At 34.0% G+C, this 19,558-nt stretch overlaps 1 protein-coding gene across 12 annotated transcripts in view; it reads right to left on the bottom strand.

The window, feature by feature from the left end:
* Window positions 1–19,558, bottom strand: part of MCF2L (MCF.2 cell line derived transforming sequence like) — a 247,192-nt gene that overhangs the window by 108,090 nt on the left and 119,544 nt on the right. For all 12 annotated transcript variants that reach the window (XM_031958738.1, XM_031958746.1, XM_031958747.1 and 9 more), the window contains exon 3: window positions 1,118–1,232. In XM_031958738.1, the coding sequence (XP_031814598.1) occupies window positions 1,118–1,232 (115 nt within the window). The remainder of the gene's footprint in view (window positions 1–1,117; window positions 1,233–19,558) is intronic.

Raw genomic sequence — 19,558 nt, 5'->3', positions numbered from 1 at the left:
CCAAGGAAAAAAACCACAATAATTCTACTTTTTAAAAAAACTAAAATATAAAAATAAACCAACAAAAAGACAGTGTTTTTCTTGCCACAGGACAAAAATAAGTTTTACCCCAAATATCTTAGTTTACTGTATGACAGACTACTGCCTCTCAGCAGTCAGTGACACAAAGCATCACAGAGTGGGTGAGCCATCTCCTGTTTAACTGGTTTGACAATTAGCTGTATTTATGACAAAATTCTGAATTGAGGAAAAGAAGGTGGCTCTCCATGTTCTCCTGCCCTTCTATGTCCTTAGACAGAGACTGAAGGAAAACATTCTGGGCTGGGATTCACCTTCGGAATAACAAAGCTGTATATGACTCAATCACTCATTCACTTGAACTGAGACAAGTAGTCCTGTTAATCTCTTGGATATAAAATTTGATTTCCATCTTCTTAAACTCATCAGACACTTACAGTAACCTTTAGTTGCCTTTCAACTCATGTAAAAGGATTACAATTTTAGTATTCACATTCCTCCTTTTAATTTAAGCACTCATCAACATTTTATGAAGGATGAAGGAGGTTGAGAAGTGTTTTTATGAAGGGCAACTTAGGTCACATCATAATAAGCTAAATCACTGAGGTAATATACACTATACATAAAGCATAAAAGCATGGAAAACCAGGGCATTGGAGGTATTTGGGGGCAGACGAAAGAAAATTCTATGAGGAGTTTGAGAAAACTTGGGCATAGCTTGGCTTTAGTGCCCTGTATATTGCATCTTATTGAAACTGTCCAAGGTTTAGTTTAAGTAGCAAATAGGATAATAAACAGTACTAGTGGTGATAATCTGATGAGAGTGACATGAAATTGAATGAGATAATTTTTGGGAAAGAATCAACTTAAAACATTGTACTGGAAGAGTATGAAGAGAGGTCATCATATCCTGATTTTAGAGATGGGAAAACTGAAACCCAAAAATCTGTCCAAGATTACACGCAACTATTAAATGAAAAAGTCAAGATTTGAATCAAAGTTCTTCAACTCTCAATCTTCAGGCTTTCCTTGCATAATGCAGGTGAAACCATTAATTGTAAGACATTGACATTTTGGATTCTAAGCAATAAAAACCCACCTGGGAATGCTGGTCAGATAGGTCAGGACATTCTGAAACTCTTTCTCTGGAATTTCGCTGAAAGCTGGGTAATCTGGGAATGTGATGACTGGACATCCATCTTGCCCCCGTCCACCTAAAAATGAAAAAAAAATTAAATTGGTCATACAAAGCAGTTAAAAAAAATAAAACCAGCCTATTCCAATCAAGCAGATTGGAAACAGTAGAGAAAAATATATCTCAAGACCCAAATCCTTTAAAAAAAAATAAGGGCAGCATATATGCTATTGGGGTTTTTGGTGGTTATTTTTTTTTTTGAGGGATGTCTATTTACTTCAGAATAGGAAAAGAATTTTCTTAGGTTTTACTGAGCTTTCTTTGTATCTACTGGGAGTGATAATGGGTCATTTTGGGTGCATTTCTTTCCTGCTTCTTGGCTATTTGTATTCTTATCTGGATATGAAAATAGAAATGCTGAAATGTCAGGAAAGCTATTACAGTTACTCCTTCCACATCTTGACCATCTCCATCACCGTTTCCATATGTTGTAGATTGGCATCAAAATTTTTAAAAAATTTTAATAGCTTTTTATTTACAAGTTATATGCATGGGTAATTTTATAGCATTGGCAATTGACAAACCTTTTGTTCCAATTTTTCCCCAATTGGCATCAAAATTAAATGAGAATTTGGGGCAGATTTGTAGAAGCTGCAGACAACATGCAAAGACCAGCAGATGACACAGAAAAAATTTAGAAATTCAGAAATGAATATATATATATATATATATATATATATATATATATATATATATAGTATTGTATAATACTGATGTATTTTATCTTTTAATACCATAAATATACTCCATTTCTTTGCTGGTATGAAGAGAGGGTCAAAAAATTTTATGTGGATTTTCTATTCTGCAGGGGCACCCCATACTCTAGTGGAAGGGATAACTCTATATTATTTCTTGACTTCATTGCAATAAGAAATAGTCTTGAACATGGTATCCACTCCCTCACTGTCAAAAAAAAATCCTTCACAAACCCACATTCATTCAAGCTTTCCAATATGACAGGATTCCAAGAGAAAGTGTGGCAGGACCAGAATTTGAACCCATGTCCTGTGATTCATCACTTTCCATTTCACTATGCTGCATCTCTGTCTTCCCCCTCAAGGATTAGATTAGGTACTAATTGCCCCATGAAATCTAACATGACACTCTAGTTGAAGCTGATTCTTCCTTTATCATTTTTTTTGTGGTATTTTATCAAGATCCCTCCCCTGCCCCAGTCACATTCTCCTTTCTATTCAACTTATTTCTATAAATGTTTTTCTTCTTGGCCTCCCAACCCACTAAATAATAAACTATGTGAGGCTGGAAACTACCATTTTTCATTGTTATATTCCCATTACTTAGGATTGTGTTTGTGTACTGTAAATCTTTAATAGATATTTATTGAATTATTTGCTCTAAATGTAAGTGCCTGAGCAGGAAAAACAACAAAAACATTATCATGTCAAGTTGTCATTCTTTCCACTGACCCCAGAGGAATTGAGGAGGGAGAATTTTTGTGTTTTATCTTCTACTTTGGTAGAGTGTACTAATTTTGCATTCCCTTTCCCATCTCTCTGACTTTTACAAACAGTCATGTTGAGGAAGAGAAAAACCAAAGATATATTTTAAAGTCATATTTAGGAAAGGCAGTTTGCCTGACAAATGACTGAGAACACAGCAGTAGCCTCCTTGTTCTGTTCTTGAGCAACAGAGTTAAATAAGGTTGCCCAGTTAAAAATAGCTGCCTTTTCTATTTCGAGACACCAGGCTTTCGAAGGGTAAAAGCATAGATCTTTAATCCTCCTTGTTAGTCTTGAGTACATTCTCAGTCTTTTCATCAGGATCCAAAGACAACAAAACAAATTGCAAATTCTAGTTCATCCAGAATTCAAACAAGTAAAAAAAAAAAGCTGAAATCAGATTGAGGAAGGAGAGTAATTTTTTTCCTTATTCTTTTATAAGAAAGGCAAATGGTCAGTAAATAAGCTGATCTCAGGGACTCACTTAGAACAACCACTTGTTTTTAACTACTTGGAATAACCACTTGTTTTTTTTTAATTTTTTAATTTTAATTTTATTTGTTATTTTATTATTTTTATTTTTTTATTATAACTCTTTATTGACAGAACATATGCATGTGTAATTTTTTACAACATTATCCCTTGCACTCACTTCTGTTCTGACTTTTCCCTTCCCTCCCTTCACTCCCTCCCCTAGACGGCAAGCAGTCCTATATATGTTGAATATGTCACAGTATATCCTAGATACAATATATGTGTGCAGAACCGTACAGTTCTCTTGTTGTACAAGAAGAATTGGATTCAGAAGGTAAAAATAACTTGGGAAGAAAAACAAAAATGTAAGTAGTTCACATTCATTTCCCAGTGTTTCTTCTCTAGGTGTAACTGATTCTGTCCATCATTGATCAATTGGAACTGAATTAGATCTTCTCTTTGTCGAGGATATTCACTTCCATCACAATACATCCTCATACAGTATTGTTGTTGAAGTGTATAATGGTCTCCTGGTTCTGCTCATTTCACTTAGCATAAGTTCATGTAAGTCTCGCTAATCCTCTCTGTATTCATCCTGCTGGTCATTTTTTACAGAACAATAATATTCCATAATATTCATATACCACAATTTATTTAGCCATTCTCCAATTGATGGGCATCTATTCATTTTCCAGTTTCTAGCCACTACAAAAGAGCTGCCATAAACATTTTGGCACATGTAGGTCCCTTTCCCTTCTTTAAGCTCTCTTTGGGATATAAGCCCAGTAGTAACATTGCTGGATCAAAGGGTTTGCACAGTTTGATAAATTTTGGGGCATAATTCCAGATGGCTCTCCAGAATGACAACCACTTATTTTTAACCACTTGGAATTAAAACTGTAATATATAATATAATATATGTAATATATATATATATATATATATATATATATATATATGCTAAAAGGCAACTTTCTTGAACTCCCTGGTTATTCATGACTTTTGTCTTACAAAGATCATTTATGGATTTATTTGGGTACCATGTGGTAGATTGGAAAGGGCCCAGAACTGGATCTTAAAAAAAACAGGTTTAAATCCAGTTTTTCACTCACTCTCTATGAGATTTTAATCAAGTCATTTCTCTTCAGATTTCATTTCCTCATGGGTAAAATGAAGACAATAGACTTGGTGATGTCTAAGGTAACTTCTATCTCCAAATCTATGCTCTTTATGTTTTATTCACCCAGTAGAGTATAAACTCCTTGACAGCAGGGGATGCCTGTTTTTTCTATCTTCAGCACCTACCATAAATGCTTATGGAATTTCATTGGCCTACATGATTTCTAAGATATAGAGATAGAAAATAAAAGGAACCAGCAAAAAACCTTGAAAGTTGGGAACACATATTGAATGAGAACAGAAAGATGATTTAGCCTAAATACGTTCCTTATGATATCCAGGCATGGGGTTTGTATCCAATGTAATCACACCTACTCTAATCCCCCAATGTTCCATACTACCCTCTCCTTCTTTTGAAAGCTCCAAATTTCCCTCATGAGCCAGGAATTGGTTACTTCATATAATTATAGCCTAATTGCTAGAAGACCCTCATGGCAAAAGCTGTAAGATATAACTGAAAAAATTTCAAACCAAATCCTCTCGCTCCTTTGGTTTACCCAGTTGTTAGCCTCCTCTGAAGAGTAAAGGAGATGGGTAAATGCCCTATCTACTGCCTTTTTATTTTGACTGGAATAGTCAATTACAGAGGATGAATAGATAATGATGCTTGCAACAGATTTCATTTTCTTTTCCGTAAAACTTTCTCTTTTGGACTTCCCTAATTAATATCAAATATAATACTATCCTTCCAGTTTCCTAGTTTCACAACTTCGTGTTGTCTTCTGTTATTTTCAACTCTTCTTTTTTTCTTTCATCTTGCATATCCAATGAGTTGTTTGTACTTTCCCATCTCTACCATCTCTTCCCTCTTATCTACTCACATAATCACTCCATTAATATAGACTTCATATTTCATTTTATCTAGACTACATAAAGAGCCTTTCCAATTGATTTCCCTCCTACAAGTCTCTTCTTTCCACAATCCATCTACCAACAGTTACCAAAATGATTTTTAATAGCAAAGGTCTAACTATGATACTCTACTATTCAAAAAATTGAATGGCTCCCTATTGATTCTAGGATCAAATATTGTTTCATCTTAATCTCATCCTTTTAAAAATGTCTATTTCTAAGTTTTAAAATATGTAGAACTATGAGCCTATTAACAAATGGATGGATGTAATTTATAACAATATACAAACATGGAGGTTAAGGAATTTTTTAAAATTCTTATTATTGTTGTTAAAGGAATACAGTCCCAAAGTTTGAAGATCATTAATACATAATAATAATAGAATGACTGTCACTGGTCTCTTAGTTCCCTCACTGACATTAAAATAGTGGTGGCTGAGAATTAATCATTTCAAGAACTGAAGATTATAACTCCTTGGGAAATTTTGACTAATCTATGACAATCCAAAATGAAGTAAGGATATGTCAGTACAGCAAAAATCCCTTTAGTTAAAACATACAGTAAAAAGGAAAATTTTTCAAAAAAGTTTCCCATTCTTGCAATGAAACAGAAATGAGACAAATTATATGGAAGTAGATATGAGATTGTATAATTATAGAAAGAAAATTAAGGAAATTTTAAAGTCAAACATATATAAAACCATGGACTTTTTTCAAATTTTCCTGTGTGCTTTCCCCCCTACAAATTTGCCTATGTATCTGTCTATAGACCAGTGGTTGGAAAAACCTAAACTGTCAAATTTATAAGTTACAATACAACATAAAAATGCTATAATAAAATTATATTAAAATGTATTAAAAGTCCAATTTTTACTAAAAGTACACTTTGTAGAGATCTTAATTATAAATATTACTTGCTACTATTAGTAGACTTAATTTTTCCTAATACAGCTGTCTAGAAACCACATTTTTATAAACTAAAAAAAAACATAGAGAAAACAAGATTCCCATCTTGCCTTTTATATCCACAAACTATTAATACCTTAAGAGAAACCCACCACACATTGCTTAAATATGGAAACAATTCTCTCATTATTCATTTTCATGAAAGAAAACTATTTGCTGGATGTGGAATAATTAATCACTGTATATAAAAACTTGAATTAATAATAACCTCATGTCAGTATGAAAAAATGGGACATCATGAAACTATTGTATTCTCCCACTGTATACTCTGCCAAGTAATGAATCACAATAAGAAAGGATCCTCTTATGTATGCAGAATTTTTGGTCAACTTGATTGATTTTATATTATGTATAGTTTCAGACATCTTGGCTCAACAACCAAATAACCTGGTTCCTTAGCATCCAAGGTCATATGAAAGTTAGAAAAATATAAAAAATTCTGCATAAGGCAAATCCTTAAGCCAAGGAGACTTCAAGAAACAAGACAAGAAAAGAAACATAAGATTTTTCAATTCATTTAAGGGATCACAGAATATTGAAGTTGGAAGGGGCCTTAGAAGTTGATTCAAATCCTGTAGATAGATACATTATACTTATCCCTTCTACATCACAGGGGTGAGGAGTTCTGTACCGCCATGATATGGAAAATCTAAGTAAAATCTTTGGTCCTCCACTCATACCAGAAAAGAAGCCTGAATTATAATGGCATTAAAAGATAAAATATGTTGATATTATATAATACTATATATATATTTTGTGCATTTCTGATTTTCTAAATTTTTTGGTGTCACTTTTTAGCCTTTATATGTCGTTCATTTAAATTCTTATTTACATAATACATATTTTGCAATATATCAAAACCACTTTGGGTAAAGTTACACTATAAAAGAGATAACTGTAATGTTCCTTAAAATTATTAATTATTAGTTATAATTAATTATATTAAATAAGGTTCCTTAATCTGTGGGAATAGAGACAATATAAAAGAGAGAATTGGGTATTTAATTGTAGAGAATGATGACTACCTCACACAGGCTTCCAGATTTTTCTTCTCAGCTGTAGAAATTCCATTATTACCTTTAAGAAGATGTTTTATTATATGCTAAAATCATAAAATATACTATTAATGCAATCATTCTTACTATGATTTCCATTATTTATTATTATATGCTGAATTATTCTCCAATTTGTAACTGGTAACATTTTGGCGTCTAATCATTACATCTATTCCTAACTAATTGGAAGAGAAAAGATAAATATTCTCATTTAGTCTGCCATTTAATAAACATTTACTATGTATCAGGTTTTAGACTGAATATTGGAATCGTCTAGAATTTAAGTGCATTGACTAGTTCTTCATTTATAATTCCTAATTCTCTGATTCTTTGGAACCCTTGTTCACTTTTACCTGTACAAAATCTAAGTAATATTTCATTTGAACATTTTTTAGCCACAAACAGTGGTTTAAGGTGCTCTTGGTTGATTATTTCAACAGGGAAAAACAAATGAACTCAGAAGAAATGCACTGTCTAGGGAGGCCATAGCAGGATTCTGCTTTTTGGGGTATTTCATGGTCATCGATTTCATCCTGCAATATTATTTACAAAGCTAGAGTGTTTCTGATAGATCATATATCCTGGCCTTTTCTCTCTCTCAAGTAACCTTGTCTCTGGATAGTAAAACAAACAAACAAAAAAGCTTTAATAAGCAACCAATTGCTTATTACAGAGTTATATATGTTTTTGGTATAACTTGTTGCTTAGGGCCTCCTAGGGTTCTGGACTCATATGAATTGTGTCTACCTCCAGGAGCTGATTCCAAGAGGACTTTGTTTCTCTGCCTCCACTTAGATTCACCCCAGAAAAATCTTATAACGTACTTAAAGTACATTATACATATTTCATTCCATAGAAAACGTAAAAGGCCACAGATACACAGGTAGAAAAAATGTATAACATTAAATAGCTCAGGGCTTCTTAAACTTTTCCACTCATGACCCCTTTTCATCTAAGAAATTTTTATGTGACTTTGGGTATATAGAAGTGTAAAATAAGCATATAAATCAAAATTATGCTGATAATAAATAATAACTTTGTAACCCCCATATCCAATTATGTGATCTCAATAGGGTAACAATTCACAGTTTAAGAAACTTTGGAAGAACCCATCAATTTCTCCAGAAGGGAAGTGAACATAGGGTTGCTGTTTGGGTAACCTTCGAAAATTCTGAAATTCTGGTTATATCTTTTCACGTAGTCTTACAATCCTTCCAAGACTTAATACCATACTATAGCAAAATCTTGCCAGAATATAAGAATATCTAGGGGGATTGATCAAACAATTCCAATATCTTTGCAACTATGTTGTCTGTTTTACTTGTGAAAAGGGGGAAAGGCCAAGTCTATTCCACAGCTCTTCTATAATGTGGCTTCAGGGATCACCTTGGCAAGTCTCATTTTTCTCCAAGAAGCATCTGGTTAAAGAAAAACCTACTTTTAGAAGACTGGTATCCAAATAAAACTTAGGAACTCTCAAATCTTTCCCTTCTTGAGAGAAGTGGACGTGTACATGTCTACTTCTGCCATATGCTTCTTCAGGAAATCTTTCACTACCCAACTGCTATCATTTCATGACAAAGTTAAATTCACTTTCTCAATCTCTCTCCTACTTCACAGGCTGCTTTGCAAGCACATACATCTCCAATGTGTCTCTACCCAAAGGCTGCTCAAGAATGAGAAAGGTTACCTTCCAGAAGGAACTAAGCCTGCTCTTCATGCTGGTCTATTTTCTAAAGGCTAAAAGGAAATACAAGAATACAGGCCCATTTGTCAACTTCCTATTAAAAATCACAGAAAGACAGATCCTCCTATAATTGTCTTTCTCAGTCTCAGCAAATCAATTGTCAAGTTTCCTTGGTCTTCTTACCAAAGAGTCAGTGGTAATGCTTTTGCTTTGCATGGATGATGCTCAACACACTTTTAAACCAAGATTCATGTCTAATAATTTTAATCATGTTCACTGATAAAGTCATAAGATCACCCTCCCAATGACATTTCCATAACTAGTATATTTTGGACTTTATGTCAGAAGTTCTCTTTGTCTAACTTGTTTTGTTAACTTAAATGTGCCAAATTCAAAAACAGAGGGATTGAAAAGCTGAAAGAAATGTTAGAAATTGCCTTATTTTGTAAATGAAAACAATATGGCTCAGAAACCTTAAGTGATTTGCCCCAGGATAAACAGATAGTAAAGCAGAAAAAATGGGCACTGAAGTTGTATCCTTGACCTCCAGAATCGAATACATTTTCCACTACAACACATTTTTTAGGTGAAGAGTCATTTCAAAAGCCTAGGGCTCTCTTTAAACAGCCTCATTGGCATGACAAAATAAAGCAAATACTTCATAGATTTTTTTTTTGTAGAATTATATAATGTGTGGTAGGGGTGAAGCAGTTTACAGTAAAGTTAATGCCAAGCAATGCTAAAAAATAAAAACCTTTTGAATAATTCTGAGATAATATTGCCAAAGTTTTTATCATCCTTAGTGTAAGGCAAATAATTTCAGAGAATGTCGAACAAGCTCCAATGACTTGAATGGGACATGTATGGGAGAGTATATAACTCATCTGTTGAGAATATATGCGATGCTTTTAAAAAAAATGCAAACAAAGGTTCTGCTCCATCTTTTCCTTAAACTCCAACATAAATTTCTATGCCTAAGACAGAAAGCTTTAGTTTTCATTCTTATAACTACAAGGAGTTTTCCAACCAACCAACACATTCCACTATCAACAAAAATACTGTGTTTTCATTAGATGTTCAAATCGTTCCTTCTATAAAAATCATTTTAGTCCTCTTAGAAGCATCACTCGCACAGTTTGGATAACCAGAGAAGCTGGTGAATAGGGTAAATTTTAGACAGATTTAGAAGAGGCCATTTAGGGTAGCTAGGTGGTGCACCAGCCCTGAAGTCTGGAGGACCCGAGTTCAAATTTGATCTCAGACACTAACACTTCCTAGTTGTGTGACCCTGGGCAAGTCACTTAATCCCAACTGCCTTAGGGAAAAAAAAAAGAGGTCCTTTGGTTATAAGGATAAAAATTACATACAACATTTGTATAGTCTTCTGTAGTTCACATTAACATCTTCCAACAAGTCTCCCAAGTTCCATAAGTTTTAAAGAGACTTAGAAAAGCCCATAGCAATGATAACTACTTAACACTATTAGGTATGTATTCCAAAAAGATTTCCCCCCCCCCAAAAAAAAAAGAGGAAAGGACCTATTGGTACAAAAATATTTATTGCAGCTATTTTTGTGGTGACAAAGAATTGGAAGTTGAAAGAATGACCATCAACTGGTCAATGGCTGAAGTTGTGGCATATGATGGTGATAGAATATTACTATGCTATAAAATGAGGTGCAGGCAGAATTCAGAAAAAACCTGGAAAGATTTGTGTGAACCAATGCAAAGTGAAGTGAGCAGGAGCAAAAGAATACGTGCATAGTAACAGAAATATTGTGTGATCAACTGTGAATGACTTAGCTATTTTCAAAGCAATACAATGATCCAAGGCAATTCCAAAGAATTTATGATGAAAAATGCTATCCATCTTCAGAGAAAGAATTGATGGGATCTGTATGCAGACTTAAACATATTATTTTTCACTTTCCACATTTTGTGTATGTGGGTTCCCAGCCCCTCCCTTAGATCTCTTATTTTCTTTTACAATATGACTAACATGGTGTTATGTTTTGTATGACTGAACATATATAATCTACATAAGTTGTCTTACTTCTCAGGAAGGGAGGAGATAAGGGAGGAAGAGAAAAATTTTGAACTTAAATTTGTTAAAAATAAATATTAAAAATTACATAGAACTGGGGAAATAAAATTTTATTTTTTAAGGAATGATAATTATATTCAACATATGTATAGCCCTTTACAGTTTACATACAAATCTCCCAACAATTCTTTCATGATATGTTTAAGGTAAGTGGTTTTAATATTATTACCTATATTTTATATACAAGGAAGAGAGAGACACTCCAATCTCCCTAAGGCCATATCTCTAGTGAAATTTAAATTCACCAATGTCACTGACTCCACACTCATTTCTTCCTACCATACTACAGCTACTTTTTAATTAGTTTTTTTATTTCTTATACCTCAAGGGGTATGTCCATAAAGAGAATAAATAAACTTATTCCAACTTAAACATTCAAATAATTGCTCTTACAAATTACTGTGTAATATTGGGAGAAATTATACCTTTCTAAAACTCAGATGGGGAACTCATCACCTCTCATGGTAGCCCAGAAAATTCATTAAGCATTGAGAACCAGGATTTTCAGCTTGGGGGGTTCATTCACCAAGGAATTTGTGGCTAACTTTGCTTAATTTGAGGAGGAAAAAATTTCATTTTTATTTCAATATCATCAGTATCCTTTGCAATCATATTTTACTCTATGCATTTAAAAATCTTCTGAGGAATCTAGTCTTCCAATAGAGACAACAATAAACAAAAGGTCAAGAACCTCTGATATAAGAAGACTTGGAAATAGTCTCCCATAGATTTGAACCCTGTTAGGCAGTAGAATGAATGCTCGGTTTTCAGTCAGAGGACCTGGGTTACTGTTTTTTTTTTTTAAGATAACAACTAGTATTTATATAATGCTTTATGATTAAAAATCATTTTACAAATATATAATTCTATTATCACAGCAATTCTGGGGGATAGGTGTTATTTTTATCCTTATTTTATATATGAGTACACTGTATTCTGCAGCACCTAACTGTTCTAGGTGTATATCTTTTTCTTCCCCCCTCCCCTCAAAATCTCTATCCTTTGAAGGTGGATTTCATGTTTAGAAAATAGGCAAAGGTCAATTGGAGCAAAGTCTAGTCAATAAGGTGAAGTGGCATACAAAGTTGATAGAAAGCTAAGCTTGCTATATTGGATTTAACACATATTTTTATAATGTTTAACATACATTAGATTACTTGCCATCTAGGGGAAGGGGTGGGAGGGGGGGAGAAAGAGGAAATTAGAACACAATATTTTGCAAGCAAAAAGCCAAGTTCAAATCTTATCTCTGAAACAATGTGAGACACTGCCCAGAGCCTAAATGTTTTCTTCTGAAAAATGGGAGTAGTGATAGTTGGAGCACCTACCTCAGAGGGTTGTTGTGATGTTCAAATGTAAAGTACTTTACAAATATGAAAGTGCTTTTAAATATCACTATTATCATCAAAGTAAAAAAAAAATTGAATATCAAGTGATGAGACCGTTTTGTAAAACTTACAACCTAGCTGAACAAAACAAAACAAAACAAAAAAAATTATTTTCCTTTCCTCTCACGTCTCTCCCTGCTTTGGGAAAAAAAAAAGTAAAGAAACAAAAAGAAGGGAAAAAACCTTTTAACAAATTTCCATAGTAACAGATTGGCCATGTCAAAAAAATCTACAATTCAATCAGCACCCAAGTTTATCACCTCACACAGAATATGGGTTGCATGTTTATCGGTTTTCTAAGAACTTGGTGGTCTAGGATCCTTGTTGGTCACTATGTTTGTCTGAAGGCATTTAAAAAATATGAATTTTTCAAATGTTTGGTTTAGTCAGAGGCTATACCATTGAAATAAACTTATAGCTACCTAAGGTAAGCCATTTGAAGGGATAAGTGTTCATTAGGACATGCATGACTTAGAGTATGAGTTTTTAAAGTTTCATTATTTTTTGGTGGCATATTGCATAAACATAATAAAATCCCATTGTAAGTCACTGTCTTGTTTCACACAGAGGTTCCAGTCATTGTGTATAGAGATTGGAAATCACATTTCAATAAGGCAGTCACCACCTTCATAGAGTCACCACCATGCTAGATTCTTTTCTCTTAGCAAGACAACGATTCTCATTGTATAATGAAATCATTATACTATCATGATTTAGACCACAGAAAAATGCTCCAAAGCAGAGGAACTTAAGGAATTATATTTCATTTCTGTGGACAAAGTAATTTGTACTACATCTTGTCTGTGATATCCAGAAACAAATCTTGGAGATGAATTAACCAGATGGATGCAACACCCTGGGGGAGTTAAAAAATTAGACAAGTACATTTAATAGAGTATTACCAGGTCTATACTATAGAACCTGACAGATCTCTATGGAAATGACAAATGACAAATGAAATATTAAAAGAACAAGCAATTTTAGGCCACATACTTTATAAAAAGGAAGAAGGCATACATACATTGGAGAGAACAAAAATATAGTTTTAAAATCACATAAACAAAGTAAATGTCTAAGTGAAAATCGCAAGAAAAATAAAAATATTAATCAATTAATTAAAAATAGGGCCATGGTATTTACAGAGATCTGTAACTACAATTAAAAGAAACTTTAGTTCCACTTTTTAAACTACCTGTTCCTAAATCTTAATTTCTTAATCTTAATCTTAAATTTTTATGACTACCTAATCAACAAGTGGGCTGGAATTGGTTAGCAAGACGGGGAAGCCACACACTTTTGTTAGGTAATAATATTTGTAATGTATAGTTCAGATCATCTATCTCCACTGCTCAAAAATCTTCATTAATTCCTAATTGAGATTTCTTAACATAGTTATCAAAACTCATCATACTATGGCTCCCATCTCATTTACGGGCTTATCTCTCACTGTTCCTTAGCATGTGTTATTTGCTCTTACCTCAGAAGGCTCCTCACTAGCTTTATGTCCAAAATATCCTTCCTCCTTCCCCCTGCTTAACTCATCCATTAGAGCCTAATGAAATCCTACTGATACTTGACATTCCACTTTTAGAAAGACTGCATGGCAAATAATAGGTGGCTTATTGGTTGATCGATTCTCAGATCCCAAAGTAGTCAGTCTTTACCTGTTCTTACTCTTAATTGTACCTTAAACACTTTGCATTATAATTATTTGGGAACCTTTTTTTAAACAGATTTTCAAATTTATTTTTGAAACTTCCTCAGAGCCCCTGGAACTCAGTCAAGTAAATGTTTAATAAATACCTGTTGCAAAAAACTAAATTAAGGTAATAATAACTGCAGAATTTAACCATCAATAGCATAGATTCGTCTTACCAGTTCAATCTGTGAAAGTAATGGTCTTAAACAAGACATTGTTTTCTAAAACATTTTAGAGACTCACATCAAAGAGAATTTATTGTACATGGTTCTATTTAATAGTGGGCTGAAATCAAGAAAGGAGTGGGGTATCTATGGCTCAATCACTTTGAAACAGGAATTGTCAGAGTAACAAAAAGCAGATGCTCAAAAATATTCATAGGGTGATGACCTAAAGACTGATTTGAAAATATATCTAATTAGAAGTTTAGGAAAAAATGTCTATCTCAGATCAAACAGATGTGGAACTAAATTGGAAAAGCCCTTCATTTCCAAGTGGGAAAATAAAAGAAGCCATTGTAAGGAAAGTGGTTTTGTGTGTGTGTGCGTGTGTGTGTGCGCACAATACACTTTTTTTTTCCAGAGAAAAGATATCAGTGTTTGATACACAGTAAGTACTTAATTAATGCTTTTGAATTCATTCATACAAGGTAGCAAGTTCACTTTTAATAAGCCATCTGTACAGAAAACACTAGGGGGCTTGATGGCATCTGCCCAGAAATTAGATGTAACCTAATAAAATGTGATTGCATAGTTCGACCAGAGTTTTAACAAACTGACTCTTATAAATAGTTACTATGCTGAAGATTGGTGAAATGTCATCGTGCCTTGCATCTCTAACAACAACAACAATAATAATAATAGACATTTACAATTATCTCACTTGATTATCTCAATGATTCAATGATTATCTCAATGGGAGATAGGTACTATTATTACTCCCATTTTACAGTTAGCAAAACTAAAGAAAACAGAAAAGGAAAAAAGCAGATTGGCAATTGTTTTACAAAGAGTCTTACAGAACTCCTTGGGCCCTGAAACAGATGTGACTTGGACAGGATCACCTTGACAGAATGTGTCACAGGTAACACTTAAACTTAGGCCCTCCTAACTCTGAGTAAAACCTTTATCCACTATGGTAACTTATCACTGATCCATGTGGTTTATATACTCACTCATTTTCTATTATTTTATCACTGATAGATAAAAATTAGTTAATTGCTCCCCTTTCAAGCATCTGAATATTAATTAAGGTGTTCTCACCTCTAGACAAACTTATTCCTGACAGGGTCTAATTTTTTGCTTTATATTTTGTCTTATTTTTTCTTTTGCATTCTCTTCTAATATATTTATTACAGTTTGTGATTTGAATTGCTTCTTTATGCTCAGGTCCCTCTGGACTTCAAGGATCCACACATGGGTGCTCTAAGATTTAGTTCTAAGTTTTTACCTACATAGCAACTAGATTGCTCAGTGATTAGAACACTAGTCAGGAGTCAGAAAGACTCATCTTCCTAGATTCAAATCTGACCTCAGATACTAGTTATGTCACTTAATCCTATTTGCCTCAGTTTCCTCATCTGTAAAATGAGCTGGAGAAGGAAATGGCAAATCATTCTAGTAGCTAAGAAAACTCTAAGTGGGGTCAAGAAGTCATATACAATTGAAATGCCTGAAAAACAACAAAAATCACCTAAAAGTAGTATGAATAATTGTAGATCCCAGGCAAGAACAGTGAAGTCTTAGGAGAGTTCTAACTATAGAGAGAAGGGTAGGGATGTGGGCCCCAATGCATTCTAATTGAGGGTAAAAATTTGGTTCTAGTGCCTCACAGATGAGAATAAGGGAGTAAGATTGACTTCTATCATTCAGCTGGGGAGAGGAGGAAGGACTCGTGTTGCCAAAGAAAAATAGAAGCAGTGAGGGTGACAAAAAAGAGGCAGAAGCACAAGCCGCTGAAACAATTACATCTTAGCCCTCAATCGTCTATCAGTGACAAAAAGGGATATTTTTCTGATTTACTCTTGGCAGATGGATCAGTTAAGATAAAAGAGCAATTCATAACAATCAGCTATCAGAGCTGTTAGAGAAGTTATTCTTGTTGTATTCTGCTAATGAAGGGCGTTTAAAACCTCATTGCATGAACATTTTCCCAGAGGCTGGGAAACAAGAGATCATAACATGATATAAACAGGAGCAACTGTGTAACAATGGAGACTGCAGGTTTCTACTAGTTACATGAATCTAATATCTAGTTAGTGGGATGGAAAGGAGGGAGGAAGAGGAGGTGGAAAGGTGGATAAAGTTCCAGTTCAAGAGGTATCAGCCATCTCTAGTAGGGAAAAAGTAAAAAGGACAATGGGATCTAAGAATATCTATCTATGGTTGTATAATCCTTCTCTGTCTCTGTCTCTCTCTTTTAGTTTTTAATTTAGTTTTAAATCACAGCCCTACCTGTGTCATCTTACTTAGATTACTTCACATCTCAGAGCCTCATTTTCAAATGGCATCTTTAAAATGGCAGAGATATTGGATTATATGACCATTGAAGTCTCTTCCTCTAAGTAGCATGGACAATGGAGACATCCTTGAACTTTTGAGACATAACCTCCTCTTGGCATATAATCTGAAAAATTTCAGTCAGATATCAAAATTGAAAGAACACTGGAACTAGAGCTAGGAAGACTTAAGGTCAAATCTCCTTTCAGAAACTTGTTAGCTATGTGATCCTGGGCAAGTTCCTTAATCTCTGTCTGCCTCAGTTTCCTTATCTATAAAATATCCAACCCTAATCTTTCTCCTAACCTCCAATTTTGCATTTCCATCTGTTTATTGGACATCTCAAAGTAGACATTCCAAAAACATCTTAACCTCAATGTGGAACTTGTTATTTTCCCCTCAGTCCCTTCCCTCTTCCTAATTTCCCATTTAGAGTTGAAAGTATGACTACCTCTCCCCCCCCCCAGTTATTCAGGTTCAAAACCTAGGTTTCTTCCTAGACTCAATAGTTTCTCTCATCCCCAATATCTAATCTACTCCAACTGTACCAGATCTAAAACTATATTATAAAGCAGTGGTCATCAAAAACATTTGGTACTGACTAAGAAATAGTCTAGTTGATCAGTGGAATAGGTTAAGTTCACAAGACAAAATAGTCAGTAACTATAGCAATCTAGTGTTATACAAACCCAAAGACCCCAGCTTTGGGGATAAGAATTAACTATTTGACAAAAACTGCTGGGAAAATTGGAAACTAGTCTGGCAGAAACGAGGCCCTGACCCACACTTAATAGCATATACCAAGCTAAGGTCAAAATGGGTTCATGATCTAGACATAAAGAATGATATTATGCAACTACACCCAGAGAAGGAACACTGGGAAATGAATGTGGACTACTTGCATTTTTGTTTTTCTTCCCAGGTTATTTTTACCTTCTGAATCCAATTCTTGTACAACAAGAGAACTCTACAGTTTTGCACACATATATTGTATAAGACTGCCTGCCATCTAGGGGAGGGGGTGGAAGGAGGGAAGGGAAAAGTCCAAATAGAAGTGAGTGCAAGGGATAATGTTGTAAAAAATTACCCATGCATATGTTCTGTCAATAAAAAGTTATAAATTTTTTAAAAATTAAAAAAGAATGATATTATAAATAAATTAGAAGAACATACCTCATGCCAGTAGAGGAAGAAGGAATTTGTGACCAAAGAAGGATTAGAGATCATTATTGGTCACAAAATAGATAATTTTGATTATATTAAGTTAAGAAGTTTTTGTACAAACAAAGCTAATACAGACAAGATCAGAAGGAAAGCAATAAACTGGGAAAACATTTTTATATTCAAAGGTTCTGATAAAAGCCTCATTTCCAAATTATATAATTGACTCAAATTTTTAAGAAATGAAGCCATTCTCCAATTGATAAATAGTCAAAGGATATGAACAGACAATTTTCAGATGAAGAAATTGAAACTATTTCTAATCATATGAAAAAGTGCTCCAAACCACTATTCATCAGAAAAATGCAAAGTAAGACAACTCTGAAATATCACTATACACCTCTCAGATTGGCTAAGATGACAGAAAAAGCTAATGATGAATGTTGGAGGGGATGTGGGAAAACTTGGACATTGTTGGTGGAGTCGTGAATGGATCCAACTCTCCTGGAGAGCAATTTGGAACTATACTCAAAAAATTATCAAATTGTGCATACCCTACTGGGCGGATATCCCAAAGAGATCTTAAAGGAGGGAAAAGGACCCACATGTGCAAAAATGTTTGTGGCAACCTTTTTATAGTGGCTAAAAACTGGAAACTGAGAGGATGCCCATGTTAGTTGGAGAATGGTTGAATAAATTATGGTACATGAATGTTATGGAATATTATTGTTCTGTAAGAAACAACCAACAGGATGATTTCAGAGAGGCCTGGAGAGGCTTACATGAACTGATGCTAAGTGAAATGAGCAGAATCAGGAGATTATACCAGCAACAAGATTATATATCAATTCTGATGGACGTGGTTCTCTTTAACAATGAGATGATTCAAACCAGTTCTAATTGTTCAGTAATGAAGAGAGCCATCTACACCCAGAGAAAGGACTATGGAAACTGAGTATAGACTACAACATAGCATTTTTACTCTGTTATTGTTTGTTTGCCTTTGTTTGCCTTCTCAGGTTTTTTTTTTCTTTCTATATCGGATTTTTCTTGTGCAGCAAGAGAACTGTATAAATAGGTATACATATATTGGATTTAACATATAATTTAACATATTTAACATGTATTAGACTACCAGTTATCTAGGGGAGAGGGTGGGGGGAAAGAGGCGAAAATTTGGAACAGAAGGTTTTGCAAGGATCAATGTTGAAAAAATTACCCATGCGTATGTTTTGTAAATAAAAAGATATAAATAATAATACATTAAAAAAAAAGTTTAAGCCATCACCTCTGGACCACTGCAATAATCTATTGGTTGACTATGCTACCACAATTCTCCTCATTCTCTACTCAGCAGTCACATTAGTCTCTCTAAGGCTCAGACTAACCATGAGCCAGAGCTAATTATGTCATCTCTTTATTCAGTCAACTCTAGAGGCTCTCTTTCATTCTGAAGTTCAAATACAAAATTCTTTAGCTTTTAAAGCCCTTTACAATCTAGGCTCTTCCTAGCTTTTCAATCTTCATATACCTACCTCTTCTCCATACTCTCTGTCATCTGCACAATCCAGTGACAATGGTTCCTCAGCAGTTCCTAAAACAAGATGCTCCATCTTCCAAATCAAGACATTTTCATTGGCCGTTTCCCATGTTTAGAATTCTATTCTTTCTCTAACTTTTGGCTTCTTTAAAGTAAAATATAAAGTGTTCCCTTCTACCAGAAGACTTACCATTGAGAGAAATGATTTTTAAATAATCAATTATTAATATTGGGGAGATTTGAGATTTTTTCCCTTCCTAGTTCTACATTCTCTATCAGGTTA

Source organism: Sarcophilus harrisii, chromosome 3 (genome assembly GCF_902635505.1).
Source record: "Sarcophilus harrisii chromosome 3, mSarHar1.11, whole genome shotgun sequence".
Taxonomy (NCBI): Eukaryota; Metazoa; Chordata; class Mammalia; order Dasyuromorphia; family Dasyuridae; genus Sarcophilus; species Sarcophilus harrisii.
Note: the sequence above shows the minus strand (reverse complement) of the source record. Positions and strands in the feature narration are given on the sequence as shown.